This window comes from Chelonoidis abingdonii, chromosome 4, assembly GCF_003597395.2.
Source record: "Chelonoidis abingdonii isolate Lonesome George chromosome 4, CheloAbing_2.0, whole genome shotgun sequence".
Classification (NCBI taxonomy): Eukaryota; Metazoa; Chordata; order Testudines; family Testudinidae; genus Chelonoidis; species Chelonoidis abingdonii.
In genome coordinates this window covers 54,698,663-54,720,816 of record NC_133772.1, presented here as the reverse complement: position 1 = coordinate 54,720,816, position 22,154 = coordinate 54,698,663, and the positions used below count along the sequence as shown (strand labels likewise).

The window sequence follows — 22,154 nt, the reverse complement described above, 5'->3', positions numbered from 1 at the left end:
AGCCCTCGGGAAGTGCTCAATGCCTTCCATCCCCAATGGCACTGGCTTCAGAGGGCATATGAGGGTGTTGTGCAACTTGCAAGATTACGGGCCCCATTAGTGCAGCAATACATCTTCACTCTGCCTGTTTTCCTTGGGTAGCTGTAAAATCATACTATTGAGATTAGTGTGTATCTTGTTGCTGCGTGTTTCTATTTTTTTATGTAGTAGTAGTAATGATGGGCTTCAAAAAGACACAATTTTAAATACCCAGCAAATCTCAGCTGCAAAGAAGCTGTTCATTGGGGTGGAAATTGTCTCCAGGATTCCAGGATGAAAACAAAGATTTCCCTGAAACATTAGCTGAGCAAGTGTCCATAAAGAAAGTGGATTCTTTTTTAGAATCCAACCCTGTGTGTAAAAACAGCTGCTTCTGCTGGAGTTTAGAAGGGTTTTGTATCCCAAGTTGTTGCTGGTGTTGCCCTAAGAAAACAAACTGTTCTACATTTATACGTGTGTATTTGTGGTGCAGGGTTTTGCATTAAGGACAATTATAAGACTTGGGAGAAGAAGAGTGGTGATGTGGAGTATGGCGCCAGCAATGAATTCATAGTAAGAGTGAATGGAATAAAAAAACCTTGACTTGAGAACTGTACTTGGTTCAAGGGGCAGTCACAAGATTCCAGTCCCTGTGAGAGTTCCCTTCACCCCTTATAAACTTTTCTATGTGAGGATGGCTACCTGCAGACCATGTCACTGGCCACGTGCTCAGTTGCTGCATTCTCATGCACTAGCACCCACCAAAATGGTCGGAAGGGAAGTCTCTTCACATGAGAGCAAAGCTGCTAGACTTGTTTCCACTCCATAGAGAGGCTTCAGTGGGTGCAGGTGCAGATCACCTCACCTTACATGTGAATTTTCTCCAGGGTTCAGGCATCTAATTAGTGGAGCTGCAGGGTGGCCCTTCATTCTCTTGTGTGCAGCTGCCCAGGCATGCACCTTAGAGGAAACTATCCGCAGACCACCTGCATGGAGCTCGCGGACCACTGGTGGTCCATGGACCACAGTTTGAGAACCTCTAGTCTAAAACTTCAGCTGGTATAAATTGGTGTGTGTCTGATATCAGTGGAGCTTGTACTCCAGCTGAGAATATGGTTCTAGATAGCTGTAGTATATATGGAATGTAGCCATTTTGCATTACAGTATTTAGACTGTGTTAAAAGAATAATTATTAGGATTAGGGGCACATTACTGTGTAATTTTGTGATTCCAATTAGTTTCGGAGTGAAACTACAGAACTTGGGATCATGGGATGCCTGTGAAGCAACACGGAAAGGAAAACAAACAAGACTGCCATTCTTTCATGATACAAGCTTAGTTTAGTGCTGCTAAGTGGTTCCATCATTTTTAAGATTGCCAGTACTGTAACGAATGCACTGTACTTTGACAGCGTATAAATGCTTTTTTGATAGAAGCACTAACAGTGCAGGAGACGTTGGCTGAGGTCACAGCTGTGTGACAGCATATTCAAGAGAGGTTGTGCCTGACCCTGCATAAGGGGAGGAAGACAGCAAAAAGAGCCTTCTTTCTCCCTTCAAGCCCCAACCTTGCACACTTGCAGGGGCCAGGTATAGTTCTATGGGGGATTAGAAACCAGCAGTATTAACGTACCAGATGGGGCCATGGGGAGGCAGTGTGGAGCTGGTGGCGGGCCTGGAGTTGAGCGAGTGCTGCGTCCTTTCACAGGGCTGGAAAGTTGCTACAGCACTGTCTCCCACGCCAGTCCTCAAACATTGCTCCTAGGGCTGCTTCTGTCAGGGCTGGCTCCAGGCACCACGCAGCAAGCAGGTGCTTGAGGTGGCCAATGGAAAGGGGTGGCACGTCCAGGTCTTCAGTGGCAATTTGGCAGCGGGTGCATCAGTCCCTTTCAGAGGGAAGGACCTGCTGCTGAGTTGCCACCAAAGGGGTTCGGTGGAGCTGCTGCCGATCATGATTATGGCTCCTCCCCTCCCCCCCCGCCGCCACTTAGGGTGGCAAAAACCCTGGAGCTGGCCCTGGCTGCTGTGATGTGGTCTACTTCCATCTCTCACCACCTCCATTCACAATTGGGCCCTGAGTCTGTTCCCTCACATTGAGGAAAATGCCTTCAGTTTTCTTTACCTGGAATGCCCAGAAGAGCAGAACAAGAAATGAATGAATGTTACTAGTTTCAGTGATATTAATTCTGTTACAAGGAGCTGAGGGTCCCCCACAGCATATTTTGAGCGAGAAGAGCTAGTTGAGCCTGTCTGAAAGCTTCTCTTTTGAATAGTTTTCAACAATGTATAACTATGTCGGGGTAACAGTGTTCTCCTGTTACAGCATGCTAACCATCTGGAGTGGGGGATGGTTTCCAGTTAGCCGCTGCAAATTTGTATGAAAGAGAGAGAGAAGCCTTTCTAGGTTTTCTGAAACCTTCTAGTATTTTACAAAAAAGTGGTGATGTCTGTTAAACAGCAGTAGTAAGTCCAATTATTTAATCAAGTGGTTTCCAATACCTTTCTCTAGGAGTGCATAATTGATGAGGATTGTGAGATAGGGAGATACTGCCAGTTCTCCAGTTTTGAATACCTATGTCAGCTCTGTAAAACCCAACATTCAGTGAGTACCGAATTCTTGTATTGTCTTAAACTGTCTCACCAAATAAAGGGCCATTGTTAATGGCTGTAGACCAAAAGTGATTTATCTCTATTGGTTAAGTTCTGTTGGGGGGGGGAGGGGGAGGGGTGTCACAGGAGCAAACCCTGACTATGCATATACGGAATGCTTTTTCTTGCTCTGCATATTCTTGTGTGTGTTATAAGGATTCTGTTCACGGGTGCTTTAGTACTCAATCCAACTCCTGTTGACTTCAGCTAGAGTTCAGTCAGACACTTTCAGAAAAGAATTAGTGACTTTGCTGCCTAACGTGATAAAAAAATGACAAATTGCACATTGTGTCCATAAACCTACATGAACATGCTCCATTTGTGTTTGGGTAACTCCCTCCTGCATGGGTCATTAAGTGTTTGAATCTGGGAACTTAAGAGCAAACCTCTGCCATTTCAGCTAAAGGATTAACTCCTTCAGCTGGTAGCAACAGTAGATTATCTTCTCGCAGGGCTGGCAATGCTAGAAGGTAGTGCTCCTTGTGCTTACAGTCCTGCTAGGAGTCAAACAGAGTCTTTTCATTAATGTTTTTACCTCCATATCCAGATGTATTTTTCATTCATAGTCCTTTGCTAACCTGGAGTGAAACTAAATATTTGTTCAAAACTATATAGTCCATAGAGCCTAAAAGGAACAAATAAGCAAGTCCTGCTGCAAGTTCTTGTTATCCCCAGGATATTATATTCTAAAAACTGCTGTGTGAGGCCATTATTCTGCAGAAAGATACACAAACATTTAGCTTGAAAGACATGAATAGTCCTATTGACTTCAGTGGGACTCCTGGTGAACCTTCATTTTAGAAAACCAATCTTACGAACAACTATTTTTTCCAATTAAGAAGGAACAGCATAACGAAAGTGATGTCAAAGAACAAGTCGCCATTCATTTCATGTGCTGATGCCTCAACACACGGGAAATTGCTTTACAGTGGTTTAAAGGACAAGAAGAAAGCCATGCAGTTCACTGTACTGTAATTTACACATTACCTAGTTTTGAGATGTTCAATTTATGAAATTCTCAATCTCTAGTTAGTTCATAAAATAGGAGTTCTAGTATACACATGTGCTTAACATTAAGTATGCGAGTAAGTCTTTTGCAGGCTTAGAGCCCAAGTGCCAGTGAAAAGACCTGCCTGACCGTATTTTAGTGGGCTTTTATTGTTTTTGTTTCATCATTGTACTACTACGATTTAGATAAACCCAAAACAAGAACTGAGTGTTCAGGAGATTTTACATAAACATGAAATGTCCACCTTATGCATACTGTTCAGTAGAAAATTTGTAGCCTATTATATATTAAAAATGGGAGCTAGACACACCCCAGCTCTAAATAGCCTCACACTGCAAGGTGGCTTAAGATCCAGTCCTGGATTCCTATCCAAATTTTGCAAATAACCCTTGCTTAATAATGTGCAGGCGTACAGGCCCTGAGTGTAGTCCCCCATAAGTCTCACTCCCAAGAGGGGAAAGCCCTCTGTCTTTGGGAGGCATGCAGTATGCATGCATATTGGGGTGGGCTGTACACAGAGAGGGAACCCGGTTGTCACAATTCTGAACCCTGAGGTTACCAGGAATCTGCAAGAGCTAATCAAATTATATAAAAATGATACACGGTGAATATAGGGTTGTCTTCCCAGTTATGTACCACTGGTACATTTGGAAAGCTGTTGTCCTAGGAACTATCTTTCTCCAAGGACTTTGCTTCCCTCTTCCTTCCTTTAAGGAGTTGGCCCTTTCTTTTAAGCCTCTTGATTATCAGCTAGAGGGTGCAGTACTGCTTTAAAGTGATTCAGATCTCTCCGGGATCTAGTTTCCCCTTTGCAGTTAAGGTTAAGCACATGAATAGTCCAGTTTTTTAACCAGTGGGATTAGTCACATGCTTAAAGTTGAAAACACACGGAGAGGTGCTTACAGGATCTGGGCCCTAAGTCTGTGCTTAGCCTTACCAGCGGTTGCTGTGCTTTAGAGTTGAGTTCAATGCTGGTGCTAAAAAGAGAATTTTGTTGCAGTGATTTTTTTCTCCCCCTTCTTCTAAGCCTTGCTCCCGAGATGTTGAATGCTGTGGAGACCAGCTTTGTGTCTGGGGTGAATGTGTGGAAGCTGCTTCAAAAGGCGAGAATGGCACAATTTGTGAAAATCAACATGACTGTAATCCTGGGACCTGCTGTGCTTTTCAGAAAGGTACACCGGTTTTGCTTTTTTTATTCTATTCATTTTATAGTGCAAGGAGATCTTGTGTAAATTAATGGGTAATTTTCTCCTTTGCTGTGTGTTACTGTGGAGTGTGTTGTGATAAAGCCTTTAGAATGCAGTTAGAGTTGAGAGGGGGAGGCACTTTCTACAGGACTACATTACCGTGAAAGTGACACATTCTTCAAACATTCGAAGTCGGAATGGTGTGAGCAAATAGGATAGTGCAGGGTATAGTGTGTTTGTAATGGGCAGCTACAGTCATTTGAAGACAAGCCTTGCCCCATTTTCATACCAAAGGAGAAACCGAGTGTGTGTTACTTTTTGCTTTGTTAGTGGGGGAAAATATTTGAAATTCTCAGTTTGATCTGTCAAAAACCACTTTTGCTTCCCCTGAACAGCCCTTCCCACATTAGAGAGGGAGACCACCAGTACAGGTGATCGCATAAATGTGAGGTTCTAGCATGAAAGGCTGTTGGGTATTATGATGCAGTCTAGTACACAACAGTGTCCTGGACAGGACGTGAACTAGAAGGACACTGCAGAACCCCCATTGGCCCGCAAGAGAGTCTGAGGCTTACGGAAGTGAAGTTTGACATAGTGAAAGGCAAATAAGAAATGTTTCTTCAGGCCTGGGCCTCGCTCTTGCCACCCAGTCAATCCCAAGCCTTTGTCTGTTTATCCACTACAGTCTCGTGTGTCGCCCTCGTGCCCCTCCTCCCTTCTGCAGTATTAGTGCCCAACCTCAACATTTCCTTTAGTCCAGGGAGACCTCTTTCTATGTTGCCATTGTATCAGAGTGCTAGGGAATGTCATGTGGAATGGGAAGGCAGCCTATTTCAGGCACCATCCAAATTGAGTCAGTTGGGTGTGTGCAGTTTTTCCTTGTTAACATTAAATACATAGCACTATAAAGGAGACTTTGCTTTGCAGAGAACAGTTTTGGATTTATTTCCTTGTTTATCAGTTTTCATTATTTTAAAATATCTACAGACTTTGGTGAGCTTCAACAGAGTCCTCTGTAAACCCCTCCCCTAAGAAAAAACAAGAAAGGAGGAGCAACTTTAGCAAGTCTTCTGACTGCTAATATCACTTCCCCAAGTTGAACTCGTATCCTACTCATGATCCCATAGAAGCCAATCACAAAACATCAACTGTCTTCACAAGTGTAGGGCTGGATATATAGTGAGGGGAACACGCTGTTCCCTGAACCCATTTCCTCTGTGATATTAACCAGCAATAATTGCATTTGAAGCAGTACAATTCCAGTATCCTGCTGAAGATTTTAGCAATACAAATCCTTCACAGCAAATTTGACTCAAGTCAAAGTTAGCTCCCGACTTGATAAGATACTTAGACCAAAGCCTGTAGCTGAGTGGTTCTCAGACTTTTGTATTGGTGACCCCTTTCATATAGCAAGCCTCTGAGTGTGACCGCCCCCAATAAACTAAAAATATCTTTATATATTTAATACCATTATAAACGCAGGAGGCAAAGCAGGGTTTGGGGTGGAGGCTGACAGCTCGCAACCCCCTTTGTAATAGCCTTGTGACCCCCTGAGGGGTCCTGACCCCCCCGTTTGAGAACCCCTGCTGTAGCTGTAGGGGGAAAATCTAAAATTAATGAAAATGGTGATTATTTTCCTGCCCAGAACAATGGTATTAACGCTTTAAAGGAGGTACTGTTTAAATACTACCACTACCTAATTCTTACATAGCGCTCTTTATCACTAGATCTCAAAGTGCTTTACAAAAGGTGGTCAGTATCATTATCCCTATTTTACAGATGAGGAAACTGAGGGAATGTGATTTGCACAAGGTCATGTAGCAGGGCAGGAATAGAGCTTAGGTCTCCTGAGTCCTAGTCAAGTGCCCTCTCCATTAAGCCCCACAGCCAGAACAGTGCAAAGGGACACTAGTGTAGATGAGAATCAGGCGTAATATATTGTAAATTCAGCTTTATACCCCAGGCTCGGGCCTAGAGCAATTGCAGAAGATTTGTTGAAGGTTTCATTCTTTTAATCATTTTGGTTAATTGTGGTCTTAATGATAAGTCTGTTGTATAATCTTAGGAAAAACAACCTGCTCAAAGCTCTTACATGAAGATTGCTGTTGTCTTTTTACATCACTTGCTATTGTGAGAATGACAGTTCAATAATTCAATTTTCCCAAATACTGCTAAGAACTTCCTACAGCTGCTGGTGCTTAGCTTTCTTCTTTGAGTAGCAACCCTATGGGTGATCCACATCTGCCTCAACATGGAAAAAAAATCTATCCTCATACCCACTCAATGCAGACTTCATTAGGGCTACTTTAGACTCCTTCATAGCCAACCAAACTTGCGCAAGGACAGATTTACCACAGTGTCCAGTCTTGTTTCAGAGATACAACAAAGCCTGCAAACCACAACATGGGCTTGCCTGTGACTTCCGGGCTATATGGGAGCCTGTACATTTGTGATACAATTAGTAAGGCTACACTCTCGTCTTCAGTCTGCCTGATATCGTCCATACCTCATGCAAGCACACACTGTGTGAATGGGTGTCAGCACCCTGAAGGGGTCTCTACTCTGTCTGTTGGTGGAAAGATCTATGAAAGGTGTGCAAGGACTGTCACTACAGACTACTCCCTAATGGGGACACACTGCCAGAATCTCAGCTTCACACTCAAGGAAGATGGACTCCTCAGGAGGCTATTCTCCATATCAACACATTGGAGTGCCGAGAAGCTTGTTATGGAGGCAAGCACTTCCTATCCCACATCAGGGGCCATCCAATCAGCTTAATGCTGGACAACAGAGTAGCAGTGTATTATATCACTCATCAAGGAAGTGCAAGATCCCAGGCCTTGTGCACTGAATCTATAAAACTATGGATCTATCACACTGCATACAGATCTCAGTGCTTTATGTACCAGGACTACAGAACACAATGGCTGATTCCCTCAGGGGAGCTGAACAATGCAGTATTCTGAGAGGGATGCCTTACTTGGGGCCATCCACAGATACATTAGTCTCCAACTCCATTCCTTGGCTCTGCATGCTGCTTGACACTTGTCATCTGGCTCCATTATTGCTGAAAGTACTGAACAAACTAAAACAAAAAAAATTAGTTGACATCCTCAGAGCACCATCTTCGCCAGGGCAGGCGGGGTTCCCAGAATTGATCTACCTGTTTCTGTGACTGAACCACCTCATCCAGGAATCAGGATCAAACACTCATCTGAATCTGTCAAGCACTTCATTTCAAGGCTACTAGATGGCTCTCAGGTATTGAGCAAGACTGCTCCCCTGCTGTACAAATCTACCACGAGACCTCAGTGTAGTCCTCAAGGTGCTGATATAAACTCCCATTTGAACCTATGGCTAACTGTTCCCTGCTTCATCAGTCCCTTAAGATCATGTTCGTTGTAGCCATCTCCTCAGCCAAGAGAATAGGGGAGCTTGGAGCCTTGATGGTGGACACTCTATAGAGTGTTCTGTCATGACAAGGTGACGCCATGTTCACACTCCCTTCCTTGCCAAGGTTTCCTCAGACTTTCACAGCAACCTGGAGATTCACCTCTTGGTGTTTTTATCCCAAGCCTCGCGCTTCAAGAGACAAGTCGAGCCTTCAACACATTAGATGTAAAAGCCCTTGCCTTCTGCCTAGGGAATACTAGGACCTGTTAGGGCTTCACCCAGGCTTTATATCTCAGTTACAGAAAGGACAGGTGATTTCCAACTAAAAGACTATCCAGATAGGTGGCAGGATGCTCCTTAACCTGTTATGAAGACTCAAAGGTTCAGCCCCCTCAGAGTCATTACTCATTCCACCAGAGCTCAATCTACCTCAGTAGCCCTGTTGAAAAAACACCTATTTCACACATCTGCATTGCAGCCACCAGGTCTTTGGTACATACATTTTTCTGAGTGTTAGACTCTTGTGATGACTTCCAGAGCGGACGTGGCTTTTAGCGAGACTGTTCCATGATCTGTACTGAATCTGCCTCCTCAGCAGTCCCCTCCCCCCATGATCAGGATACTGCTCTGGAGTCTCCTGAAATGGTGCACCCATAGGGACACTACTCAAAGGAGGAGGCAAGGACACATTGTACAGTAACTGGAGTTCTTCAAGATATGTCCCTCTGTGGGTGGGTCCACTACCCGCCCTTCTTCCCCTCTGCTTTGGATCTCTCGTTGAACTTCCACGCTTAAGAAAACTGGAGTGGTGGTGAGTCCACGTCTCTCAGTATAGCCTTGTCAGGGCACCCATCCATAGTTGACAAAAATCTTTGATCAAGAGTGCACAGGCATGCACATCCTGATGTGGAACACCTGTAACACCACACATCTTGAAGACCACCACTTACTGTACAAGCTAAGTGACTTCTTATCTTTACAGTTTGCCTCTAATTTTTTTAATGGCAATGCAAGGTATTTTGTTAATTAAAAGTCACCATCAGGGAGCGGAGTGTGTGTCTGTCAGCACCTGCATTTGGATATTCCTGAAACTCAGGTACTTCCAGAGTACTGATGTATATTGGAGTGCTTTCCTTGTTTGGTCGTCTTTGCTTTCTATAGCAAGAGTCCAAACTACACAGCATTCTGGTAAACAACTCCTCTCTCCACAGGGTGAATTTTACCTGGGTGCAGAGGTCAGCATAAGTCTCACTTGAGTCCATTTTGCTTTTTTGATCTGTCCTGTAGTTTGTTTTTGGTGTAGGCTTTTTTCTTCTTATACTGGGGGGTTTCCTAGATTGATACATTTGTTTGTGGGGACTTCTTGTAATCCTGACTGTCTTGAATAACTGCAGTGCAAGTTTAATCCTTTCAAAGAAATCAAACACAATAAATTGGAAAACAAGATGCAAACTCTTGCATCCAGATCTAAAACCAAAATATTCTGGTAGGTTTCAGTTACTGCTGCCTCCTTTGTAGAATGGTACATTCACCCATTTTTATAAAATACCTCACTCTTCAGAGGAAGGACATTACAGAAATGCAGTTATCAATTTATTGCCAAATTGTTGCTGGCCTTTTGCTGAAGAGGGTGGGGATTGTCTTAGCCTGAAAATGAGGCAAAGCCACAATATAAATGGTTTGAAATCTTAACTTCATCTCGTGGAAAGGCAAGCGAGAGAGACACCTCTCCAATAGGTGAAGGATTGAAAAGAGCTCCTGGCTCACTGTGAATCTTTCCTATGCAAAAGTGACTAGTTACCCTGTGGATCAAAACTCCTCATGGATTTATCATTTTTGCATGCAGATCTTCTGTTTCCTGTGTGTACTCCACTACCTGCAGCAGGAGAACCTTGCCATGATCCTTCAAACAAACTCCTGAACCTGATCACATGGGAACTGGAACCAGATGGAGTGCTTGAGCGCTGCCCATGTGGAAATGGCTTGATATGCCAGACTCACAGGTAATGCATGGGAAGGATCAAAAGCTTTTTTCACCAGAGACTCTTTGAACCCTTGTTTGTGTGAAACACCCCCACTCTGCACTGAGTAGTTCCTTGTTGCAAGCTGCTCAGTGTTGTGAGATCTGACAATCTTGACTGCCTTTTTCACCACTAACTCTGGAAGAATAATCCGTATTGGTATAAAAATGTCTAAAGCCTTTTGCACTGTCCTAACAGACAGTGCAACAGTCTTTTCTCTGACTCCAGTGAAGCCACCAACAGCCTCGGAGGCTCCCTGCTCGATCAAAGCCCCAGCAGGCTCGCAGCAGCAGCTTCTGGCTTCCCTGCAGCAGTCTCAGTCTTTTTCCCAAAATGGAGCCCACCGCCTACTCTCCCTGCACGAGTAAGTCTCTCCCCCCTTTCCCCAAGGCATCATGGGAGTTATAGTCTCTAAGGCTAGATTGCAGCACACAGGCTTTTCCCCTGGAATGCTCCCAATAAAATTCAGAGGCCCCTCAAGTACAGGGTGCCCACAATGCTATGCGGCATCTGAGAAATACTGAAGGGGAGAGGAATCAATCTAATCTGTCAGTTGTGGCTGCTGCTTCTTTAGCTGGAAATACTAAATACTTAACTTTTGGGATATGTGAGATAGACACACATGCATATATTTCCCTAACATCAGACATCTTTCATTATATTTCCCCATTTCCTGAGGAGCCCTACTAGGCTGTCTCATCACCTGAGATTCAGTCAGGGGAGTGCTTCCATTTAGGCTGCCTAGGGCGCCAGGATTTGGGAGGGCGGCAGACTGCTCCGGTGGACCTCCCACAGGCGAGCCTGCGGACGGTCCGCTGGTCCCGCAGTTCCTGCAGCAGGTCCACCAGAGCCACGGGACCAGTGGACCGTTTGCTGGAACCCTGGCGCCGCTCCTAGATTCAGTGCCTTGTCTTGAAGACTAACATGCAGAATATTGTGCAGGCTTCTCTAGGAATATTTCAAGTCTGTCTCATCCTTAATGGAAAAGGAGGAATATGAGCCTATAATTTTTGCTGTGAACTAAGGCTTTCATTAGCAATTCACAGAGCACCTTTCAACTCCCTGCTTTTTTTTTCCTTCAAAATTATAAAAATTTGACTTAGCACTTTTTAAGTAAAAGCAGGTCAGGAGGGAGCGGTGTGAGTGTGTGTCAGCTTTAGGTTTCCTAAAGCATTCAGGGAAAGCCACAGGTAAATGAAATTATTTCACTCTCTGGTTGAGATAACATTTGTCAGTATTTTCCCATTACACTATTTGCTTAGCATTTAACAAAATAACACGATTTCCACATGTGCCGTGAGACATAAGATATGAATTAATATTTTCTGTAGCACATCAATATGCAATTCATTACTGGGATTTTGTTTGAAGGAATAGTTCATGCAATATTTGGTACTGCACATAGTTCATCACAATCCCTTTCAACACTGAAATTTGAATTAGTTTGCAGTTCTCAGCAAGGATATATCAAACACATAACACCTGCCATCTCATATCACTGTGAAATAAAAAGGATAACACTGCAGGTGGGGATAAGCCAAAGCTGAACAAAATAGGACTTGGATATAGTGAACAACCCAGCTATCGCCACTACAAGTATTAGCAGACATGACTGGGACTTCTGGCAGTCACACATTTTGTCACAATTGCCTGATTTCTTTCAGATAATCTAATGGTTACATAATATGAGAGGTGCATCTTCCACAAGCCTGATATGGACTAAGTTCAGCCTCCTTCATGAATTTACATCAGATTTCATATACTGGATATTAAGAACAGTCTGGCATAGGGCAAACATTTGCATATTTAAAGGAAATAGAAGTGGCCAATTTACATTAGCAGTCATTTTTCAAAATAGTTGCCCCTATAAAGTTGAAGTGAGACATAGCTCTGTATTAATACACTGGCTGAAGTACTAAGCCCTGCTATGGCATGTGACCCATAAACACCTCCAAAATTGTAGAGCAGGGGTAGGCAACCTATGGCACCTGTGCCAAAGGCAGCATGCAAGCTGATTTTCAGTGGCACTCACACTGCCTGGTCCTGGCCACCAGTCCGGGGGTGGGGGTGGCTCTACATTTTAATTTAATTTTAAATGGTGCTGCTTAAACATTTTAAAAACCTTATATGCTTATAGAAAGAAGGCCTCTTTCTATAATATAAAATGTACTACTGGCACACAAAACCTTAAATTAAAGTGAATAAATGAAGACTCAGCACACCACTTCTGAAAGGTTGCAGACCGCTGTTAGAGAACACAGATGGAGAAAGATCGAATTTCCAGTAAGCATGAACACATCCCAGATCCATCACAAGGGGCAGGGGGAGTTCCCTCTGCTTGCAGCTCATTGGACCTACTGTTCAGAACAACAATAAAAATGTTTAACCTAGGGGACTGCCCTGTTCTGAAACCAATAAAACTGATCAAAACTTCCCAATGTCAGTTTTGGCAAATTTCTTCTTCTCAAAGGATTACCCCTTCCAGTTTTTTTGTCCTAATATTTTAGGGCAAGAGACTTAACTCCTCCTCATGCATTATAATGGATTTCTTTAAAAATTCAGTCTTCAGCTTTCCTGAGCTGTGAATAACTTGCTATAATCAGCTGTCTTACCTATTCAAGTGAATGGATCTGGAATATGTGTTTGTTCCCTTTCACCTGGGAGGGAGGGAAGGAGGGGTGTGTGTGGTTTTCCACTTTAATGAAGAACTGGAATGACAACAGCTCTGAACACTAACAGGCAGGATGTGTTTGCTTTCTCAACAGCCACATCACCGCATCTGTATGTGAAGCATCTTTTAATGAAACCAGAAGTAACGAAAAGGAAGAGCCTTTGCTCATGGATGAAATACCGTTTCTTGGTTTGATACCCAGAGACATGCTTGACGATTATGAAGACAGCAGTATCATTCAGGCAGTGCAGAAAGAATTAGAAATATTTCCTTCCAGGCTTTCTGAACAGACAGATTTAAAGGAGCCAGACTTAGCTCATGATCTGCTCTTTGGAGATGAGATTTAAATTAAACACAAGATAGATTGGTCACTGACAAATTAAATTTCTAGAAGTGTCTAGTATTTTGCTTGTATAAATTCTGAACACACACACTGCTGGATAGAAGTGCAATAAATAATATTTTAAAGGGATTTCTTCCTATTCTCTTCCCCAAAACCTGCACAGACTTTTTTTTTTAATCCAAGCAGAAGGTTGGACTAAGCTGAATCAGAAAGGTCAAGTGTGGGCCAACAGTCACAGGGGTTTTTTTTTGGACTAGTTACTCTGTCCTTACTAGTTTGGTATTAAGGGAAATGAGCATAATGTGTCAAAGTGTTAATGTTTCATACATAATCATTTAAATTATTGGTGACCCTCAAGTGAAAGTTTTGAGCATTGCATTTTCTGTACATATGTTTGGAATGGTGGTTGTTCTGGGGTGAGGAAGAACCCACTTCTTCGTTTAGGTTGATTATTTTCGGGCATTGGTCTTCAGCCATGTATGTGTTTCTTTTAAAAATATATAATCAGAGTGAACTTGCAATAAATATAGCTTCTGCTCAGTTATTTGAAGCCTGGGGGAGGCTGGGAAGGAGGAGAGCTTTATCCTTAGCTTCAGAGAAAGCACGTAGTACCAAACTTCACTTTCAACTGTTTACAAAGGCAGCAGCAAAGGATCGCAAACTCATGTTGCACCACTAGCTGAACAGGTTTTAGGGGACTGGGCTGATAGCTTAAACCAACATCCCTACTACACCACATTTGCCAGTGTCAACTCCATGACAGTTAATACCACTCCTTGCAGCATTAACTCTCTTTCACAGTTGTTACCTTCAGGAAGGCACATGGATTCCTTCCTCCCCACCACCCTCTCTTACGTAGGTTTAGGATTTTGAACAAAGTCCAGTGAAGAAAACATCCCCTTTAACAACTTCTGTAAAACAAACAAAATCGGATTTGAACACATGCATATTCATTAGGGTGATATGTACTCTACAGATGAAGCTTGCCCCTGTTCCTGATGAAACAAACTCCACCACTCTTCTTTGTAATCAGAATGTCAAATATCAAGCCACTGATAAGTATGTTTCAGACTTACTATACCAGAGAATTGTCCCTGCATACAAGAATAGGCTGCTTCCCCAACAGGCCATCCCTATTGTTATAAGCTGCCCTGCTTTGAAGTGATTGCCTATTATAAAAAGCCCAAATTCATCACCTTCCTGTAAAAAGTCCTGTATCTGACCTTTCGAGGAAGTGCTTTCTCTCAGAGTATCACCCTTACTGTCACAGTAATACTGCTGCAATATTCTGTCTTCATGCATAATACACCTCTACCTTGATATAACGCTGTCCTCAGGAGCCAAAAAATCTTACCGCGTTATAGCTGAAACTGCCTTATATCAAACATGCTTTGATCTGCCCCCGCCAGAGCACTGCTTTACCGCGTTACAGAGGTAGAGGTGTACTTCCTGGCATAAGGCTATTTAATAAGGCACTGGGGCCCTAGTTGTAGGTAGGTCATATATACCAATAAAAAGCATGCATAGGTGTTTACATTACGGGGAGGTGGGGGGTGGAACCACAGTTCATATGGAACATTACAGAAGGATCAGATTCTACAGCCCTTTCAAAGAGCCAGCTTTGGCCCATATAAATCATGTGCTAGAGCAGTAGGAGAGGTTTTTTTTCCCCAGAAACATGGTTGAGATTATTGTGAGGAGCAGGAGTTGGACCTTAGATCCAACTATGAAAAGGATGAAAAAAATATGGACTTTGTGTTACGTCAAAGCTAGGACAACGTGCCATGTTCTTTAAGGGAAGAAAAGGCCATGAAACTGTTTAGGGAGTCTCAAAGCAAAGGATTCCCTTCATACTCTTCAAGTTTGAGGTTAGAAGCATGGAGAACAGTCATTCCTGTAGAAGAAACCTCTTTCATAAGGACTCCAACAGAAGAGAAGCTACTATTAGCATCTCGCTGCAGTTTCGACAACCACACTTCACCAGAGCCATGTCATGCAATAACCTGAAAAGCCTCAATCCTCAGAAGCACAATGAGTTTAAGCCACAGCTGAAACACCTGTTGCTTGCTATAGTAATCAGTGAATGGCTCCACACAGCTGGCATAACCTATTTACCACACCACTTCCCTTCTTTCATATGGAAGCACCCCAGGGTACATTTTACATATACACAGTGAACATGATCATGGTCAGAAAAGCTCGAGGGCCTTAGTTACAAAAAAATTTGAGACTGGCTATTCAAGACTCTCAATATCACCTGATGAAAATATTACCTGGTTCATTCAGACAACTGTGGAATAAACTGACAAGTGGCAGTCAAAAGTCATTATCTACAAGCTGAAGTAATATAGGTTCTTCTGGCAGATGGGCTACTCAGCCTACATGAGGGTGATCCAAATACCAATTCTGAGCACAAAAGCACTGGCACAGCAAACAACTCTGAGTAGTGCTTTACAAAAGAGGGCAAGTGTCAGCCTTTCCCTTTTAGAGATAAGTAGGGTCCTTCGTTTTCAGTTATTTTATTTCATTTTCCCTGGGAATGTATCAGTGTTTACCTCAAAAACAGGTGAAAATCAGTGCAAAAAACAACTCAATTTTTCTGGGTATATATTGGGGTTTATAAAGTATGCAACAGATTAATGCTTTGAAGTCCATTCATCAGCGTGGTTTGCTGCAGAACTAAAACAGAACTCAAAACAATGCCACCTCTGAGTTTAAGAGAACAATACCTCTCTGAACCCCAAATAAAACTTTTCATTTGAACAAACAGCTTACTGTTGTAGACTTAGACCTATTAGCCTATACATATTTACATTTAATAATTGGGTCACACCATTTGCAGCGCACACACTCAACTTCATCCTTTTTTCCTATTTTTGTATTTTATAAACTTTTGAATGCTTCGTGTTCTGAAACGTATTCTGATAGATTTTCGTTTTCTTCCCATTTTAGTGTCTCAAATCTTTAAACCATTATCAGCCAACAGCTTGAAATATGTAGGTCGTGGGCATGAGATTCATCAGTACGTTCAGATGCACATGCACTTCAGAGCTTGCAGTCCGTCTTCAAGACTATTACATAGCCTTATTTCAAGGGGCAGCTTTGCATATACAGACTACTGTATTATCGTAATACATGTATCTCATGCAATGTATTGTATTTTCCTAATAAAACAAGTTGTTTTTTATATATTTGAATGATACAAAAGTAGGGTGAAAAAATCAAAAAAATGAATAGTTTTTGTAAAACCCAGAAATTTTTCAGTTAAAATTGGTTTAAACTGAAAACGAAGGGGCTTAGAGATGGAAACTCGGCCACAGTAAGATTATGCGACTTGCCTGAATAGGTCAGCAGCAAAAACTAGGAATAAAAACCAGGTTTCTTGATTCAAGCTAGTGTCTGATCCACTGGGCCAAATATCACTGTTAAAAGACATTCTGACTCAGATAATAAAAAAAGGCTGCTGCACACCTTGTCCTCTTCTGCTATTAGAAAGATTGATGAGATTGGGGGTGGCAGCAGGGAGGAGGCAGTGCTCATTGTCACCACCCATAATTAAGGAAGGGTATGGAGCCATCACAGATCTCCACTCCATCTTCCCAGCAAGCAGTGTATCATAAGGTCCACTCCTTGTATTTCAATCCAGGCTGAATCTGATAGCTTGACAACTGAGCAACTTGACAACTGAGCAGCGAGAATCAACAAAAATTTTCCTACAGGTGCCATATCATCATGATCAATGCCAGGAAAACAGCGACCATCTCCTGACAGCAACCCAGATTTGGACTTAAGAATTACTGTCACTGCATTTTATCTTTTGGTGCTAAATAATGTTATAAAAAACAAACTCATCCAAGCCTCTGGAAGATTACCAATAGTACTGAGGTTCCTTAGGGCAACATATCAATCCAAAAAGACAGACCTATCTTCTCCATCACAGATGCAGCCACAGTGCTACAGGTGCTCATGACCCATTTAATTTGAATGGAAGGTATTTAATTCCTATTCTTCCTTTCCCTAAAACATGTTCCCTGTTCACAATTCTTTCAGTTTAGCGTCTACAAAATCTCTGCTCTTAGGAAGCATGAGTCTTACTGAATGGTTCAGAAAGGCAAGATTTCTCCCCTACATACATCATGGACTATTGTTGTTTCACTTTTCCTGAGAGCTCAACACCTGAAAGAGAGCTTATCAGATGGTGGATGAGAAGAACTGCAGATTTAGCTTAGCTGAATTAACATGTTTAGGAAAAGTCAACCCTTTTTTGTTTCTTCTCACAGTTAAGTGCCCAGGTCTGAAAGACCTAAATTCTGTTTTACCAACGCCTACACAGCTGCTGAAACACTAGTCCCACAAGCAATCAGAACCCATTCAACATGCTCTACTGCAGTATCCTGTGCCAAAAGGGCATCAGTCACCAGAAAGGAGATCTCTAAAGCTGTCTTGTGGTCATTCATCAAGATTTCTATTAAGCTCTCCAGGCTTGAACTTTCTTCTGGAGAATCTTCCAAACATGAAGGTGCGCCAAACAGTTGTACTTAAGATTTCCCCCTTCCCTAAAAACTAGTCTGACTAAAATCTTTGTTCCTTTCTCTTACTTTTTCCTCTCCCCCACTCCTAAATTTCCTATAGCAACTGTTATGCCCCAAGGGCCTAACAGCATAAAGGAAAGGTCATGATGCAGAATAAAAAAAAAAAAAATGTACCCAACAATTTCCTTTACTGGAACACTTGTATCCTAGTTCTCCCAACCATAAGGCCTTCAGTGCTTCTGTGACAGCCTCAGAGTATGTTTACACTGCAACTGAACACCTATGGCTGGCCCATGTCAACTGACTTGGGCTTGTAGCACTTGGGCTGTAAAATTGCAGTGTAGACATTTGGTCCGGGGCTGGCGCCCAAGCTCTGGGACTCTCCCCCTTTGTGGGGTCCCAGACCTCAGGCTCCATCCTGAGCCCAAACATTTACACGACGATTTTACATCCCTGCAGCCTCAGTCAGCTGACACAGGCCAGCCACAGGTGTTTAACTGCAGTGTAGACACACCCCTACATGTCTATATATATATATAGCTGATATGTTTTAATAAAGTCATTCCAGCAGCCAGAGATGTCAGAGGGCTAAGATATTCCCACAATGCTCCCTTTCTTCCCACACCCATGCCACCTAAGTTGGGGACTGTGAGGCATGACGCCGTAATGAAGGCTCTATGCCACGCAGATATTCCCCACCCCACAGGGTGAATCCTCAGGGGGCTACAGTTCTACTGACATTTTCTGCTTTGTGCCACTGGACAGATCTGAGCCCTTGGTATTCCTATACATCTTTGCAAGTACTCACCTGTGAGTCAAGGTGGAAAGAAATAGCCAAACTCCACAGCCCACGTGACAAGTCTGTGCTGCCTCTGGTATTTGCAGGGGGAAAAAGGAGTTGCAACCTAAAATTCTGCACTGGGGAAAGAATTCATTTCCAGAAAGGAAGTTGTTAGTTAATAAATCTTCTATTATGAATATAAGTACATTAGACCAGAATACTCTGTATGAACACTCCTTGATACTTTATGTTTGTACCTTTGAAGGCAGTATATGAATTTTAAAAGTGATTCTATAGGTTTACATGAAGCAATTCTATAATTTCTTTCCAGGTTAAAAAAACCCAAGGAAGTTTAATGATTAAAATAACACAACAGAATGAACAAATGTTTTATTGGCATGTTCATTGTTGTAAACAGCATCAGGCATGAAAAAGTTTACCAAAACCTTTTATTGATTGTTATAAATTAGTTGATATTTCCAATTCTACATAGTTTTTGTTCTCAATTGATGTAGCAAAGCAAAAACCTGCTGTTTCTAGGATTTGCAATGAAATCATGTTGACTGCATCAGTCTGCACCACAACCTGAACTACCAGCAAGTTTATACTGTGAGGTGTTAGAGGTTGCCAAAAATGTTTAAACTACAAATAACTATGAATCAACTCCAGGAAAAATTAAAGTGTGACTTGCAAAGGGACTAGAAAAAGCAAACTTATAATGAAGTCTTCAAAAACAAAATGTACAAAAATAAGTAGCAGAACCAAAAAAACCACCAAAAAACTCATTAACAAAGGGAAATGCAACCCTAAAGTACCCAGCACTGCCAAACATAAAATGAATACAAATTTAAATAGGCAGCTATATTTTCAAATGTACACAACGAATATTGATATGTGAAAAGAAATACTATGATAAGTAACTGAACTATAGTTCTGCTAACTGGACAGGGAGATTTTATTTACACATTGAATGCAATATAGTAAAGTTGCTCTTCTGCTTTCATAAGCTATTTAAAAGAGTTACCTTACAATACTTGAGCAAAATGAGCCAAGACCTCCTGGTAACTTTCTAAAGGTACCTGTTTTAAGGAAGAATAGTCCAAGGATTCTTCTAAAACCTGACAACTTTTAGAGCTGGCTTTTGAAAATTCCATTATATCTTCACCCCATTTTTGCTGCTTTCCAAAAGCCAATGTGTTACATTTACTTCCAAACCTTCAATGAGGTAATGTGTGTATCACTGAAACAAACAAAAGAATTCATTCATGGCCTTTGCACAGCTTTTATTATTAAGCTGAGTATCCTGTTTGATGCTAGTTTTACTAGCTACTATGTGCACATTGTCCTCAATCATTTCCACTCATTTTCCTCCCCCTCCCCACTTTTTCTATTCATTTTTTATTTGCACATCCCTTTAGCTTTACAGTACATTTGACTATAGTGCACAACATGATTCAAAGTCAAACAGTGGCCCGACTGGGCACTGAGCTTCTGATTGGTACACTGCAGCCCAATCAGTGCTGGTGTCATTGCTTTACACCTAATGAGCGTCCTGCCGTAATGGCACTACACAGTAGTAGTGAACTTTTTTTTTTTTTTTAATTACTTAAAACAAAAAAATTCCCCAAGGGAAATGCTATTGTAAATGTCAGTCTTGAGTCGACTCTCTATTTGGGGCGCCATCCAGATAAATTTTTAGTGCTTTTTCTTTACGAGGGGAGTAGGTTACGCGGTGTCCAGTTTTCTGGAGTCTGCTGCTTTCTTTTTTCATTAGTTCATTTCTCTGTTCATCTGTCAATTCAATTAACTCTTCAGTTTTATCCCTAAAATAAAATAGTAGTTTAAAAATCAGCTATAGTAAAATTACAAAAAGTTATACAAGTGACTGGGTCTCATTGAATCAAAAGAGCCTGCTAGACTTTTCATACTGTAAATCGTCATAAAGTATCTCAAAACGCAAGTTCTCGCTCTCTCTAAGGTCTTTAACCTTTTTCCATTGTAAGTCTCCTCTGTACAAAGCATGGTGTTTTCTGAGACACTCAGAATTAAACATGACAGACCCAATGTAAGGAAACAAGAGAAAGAACTAAACGACAAGATGCTAGATTTCTCCAAAATTTTGCTAAATTGGCTACAAAAAGAAATACGGAGGTTAATAAATTGAGAAGGGAAAAGGGAATATAATTTGCAAAGAGGTATCTGGGCTTTCAAGTCAAGGATTTGTTCTACAGCTATCTAAGCAGACAAACTTTAATTCAATGAACCTTTTAGTTGCAATGTGTCACTTTAACAGTGTGGAGAAATCGGAGAGCCGTGGCATTCCTAGAAAGTTGAAACATGAAGCATGTCTACACTACAATCTTAAATCAACCTATGTTAGTTTACCTTGCAGTTATTGCAGTAATTCAGCACTGACTGATGTCCACACTATCCTCCTTCTGTTAGTGGTGCACGTCCTCACCAGGAGCGCTTCCACTGACTGAAGAGGGAAAGGGGGGAGGGGGGGAGGGAGGCAGCTCCCTGCTGGGATCCCAGCTGCCCCCCAGGCTTCTCACCTTCTCACTCCCAGTTGGGAGAAGAGGGAAGCCACCTGGGGCTTCTTGTCTTCAGTGGGGAGATCCGTACTTGGGAGTCCTATATACAGACACCATGTCACCCTAACTACACCGACATAAACCCTATGCCTCTTATGGAGGCGGAGCAGGGCACTTATATTGGCCAGGAGCAAGGCTGTAAAGTAGACACTGACAGACAAGCTGCCTTATGTCGACCCATGTAGTGTAGAGAAGCCTTATACTAAGGCCTGGGCTACACTAGCGGCTCCCCCATCGACTCTGCTTACTCCTCTGGCCAAGGTGGAATAGGGGTGTTGATTCGCGAATCACTTTATCACATCTAGACGAGATGCGATAATCGATCCCCGATACATCGAAGACTACCCGCCGATCCAGCGGCAGTATAGACGTACTCTAAGCCAGTTTTCTGAGTTCACTTCACAGTTCCTCTTCATCAAGCCCACACCGCCTCTTCACTCCACCCCTGCCTGGCAACACAGCTTCCTCCTATTCAGCTGCCACTCTATTCTTTAGCCAGCAGCAGCTTTTGACAATATGCCAGCGAGCCGCTCCACGGGACACACAAACCCCATCCGCTCTTTTATTTCTAGCTCTTCCTCAAGTTCACCACACTACTCACCTCCCTCTTTTCTTGTGCTATCCCCAGATTGCAAATTTATGAAAAAATTTAGGAGTGGGCTGAAGTCCCATGTTCCAAATCTAATTTATTCAGGATAAAATATATCCAAATAGGAACCTGTTTACTGTTCTGTATAATGTCACAACCTTCATATTATCCCTTAATTCAAAAACTTTGTCCAGGTAACTTCAGACTACAGAATAAACTGAAGATTTTATGAGATAACAACTGCATTTTGAGCTAACCAAACTATAAGGCCAAAGAACACCCTCAAGTTATTTTAGTACTGAATTGTCTAACAGATTTGTTTTCTTTTTGTCAGCCAGATGAAAAAGCGAGGCTATATTTTAGGTGAC

General features: G+C 42.3%; 2 protein-coding genes across 6 annotated transcripts in view; one reads left to right on the top strand and one right to left on the bottom strand.

Annotated features, from left to right (window-relative positions):
- DKK3 (dickkopf Wnt signaling pathway inhibitor 3) overlaps window positions 1–13,822 on the top strand; it is a 51,383-nt gene extending 37,561 nt beyond the window's left edge. The window contains exons 4-7 of the mRNA XM_032791792.2: window positions 2,527–2,619; window positions 4,703–4,847; window positions 10,102–10,258; window positions 13,042–13,822. Of these exons, the coding sequence (XP_032647683.1) occupies window positions 2,527–2,619; window positions 4,703–4,847; window positions 10,102–10,258; window positions 13,042–13,294 (648 nt within the window). The 3' untranslated portion in view covers window positions 13,295–13,822. The remainder of the gene's footprint in view (window positions 1–2,526; window positions 2,620–4,702; window positions 4,848–10,101; window positions 10,259–13,041) is intronic.
- A 5,156-nt stretch (window positions 13,823–18,978) lies between these two features.
- The window catches only part of USP47 (ubiquitin specific peptidase 47), a 107,089-nt gene continuing 103,913 nt past the window's right edge, over window positions 18,979–22,154 (bottom strand). For all 5 annotated transcript variants that reach the window (XM_032791788.2, XM_032791785.2, XM_032791786.2 and 2 more), the window contains one exon: window positions 18,979–20,426. In XM_032791788.2, the coding sequence (XP_032647679.1) occupies window positions 20,252–20,426 (175 nt within the window). In that variant the 3' untranslated portion in view covers window positions 18,979–20,251. The remainder of the gene's footprint in view (window positions 20,427–22,154) is intronic.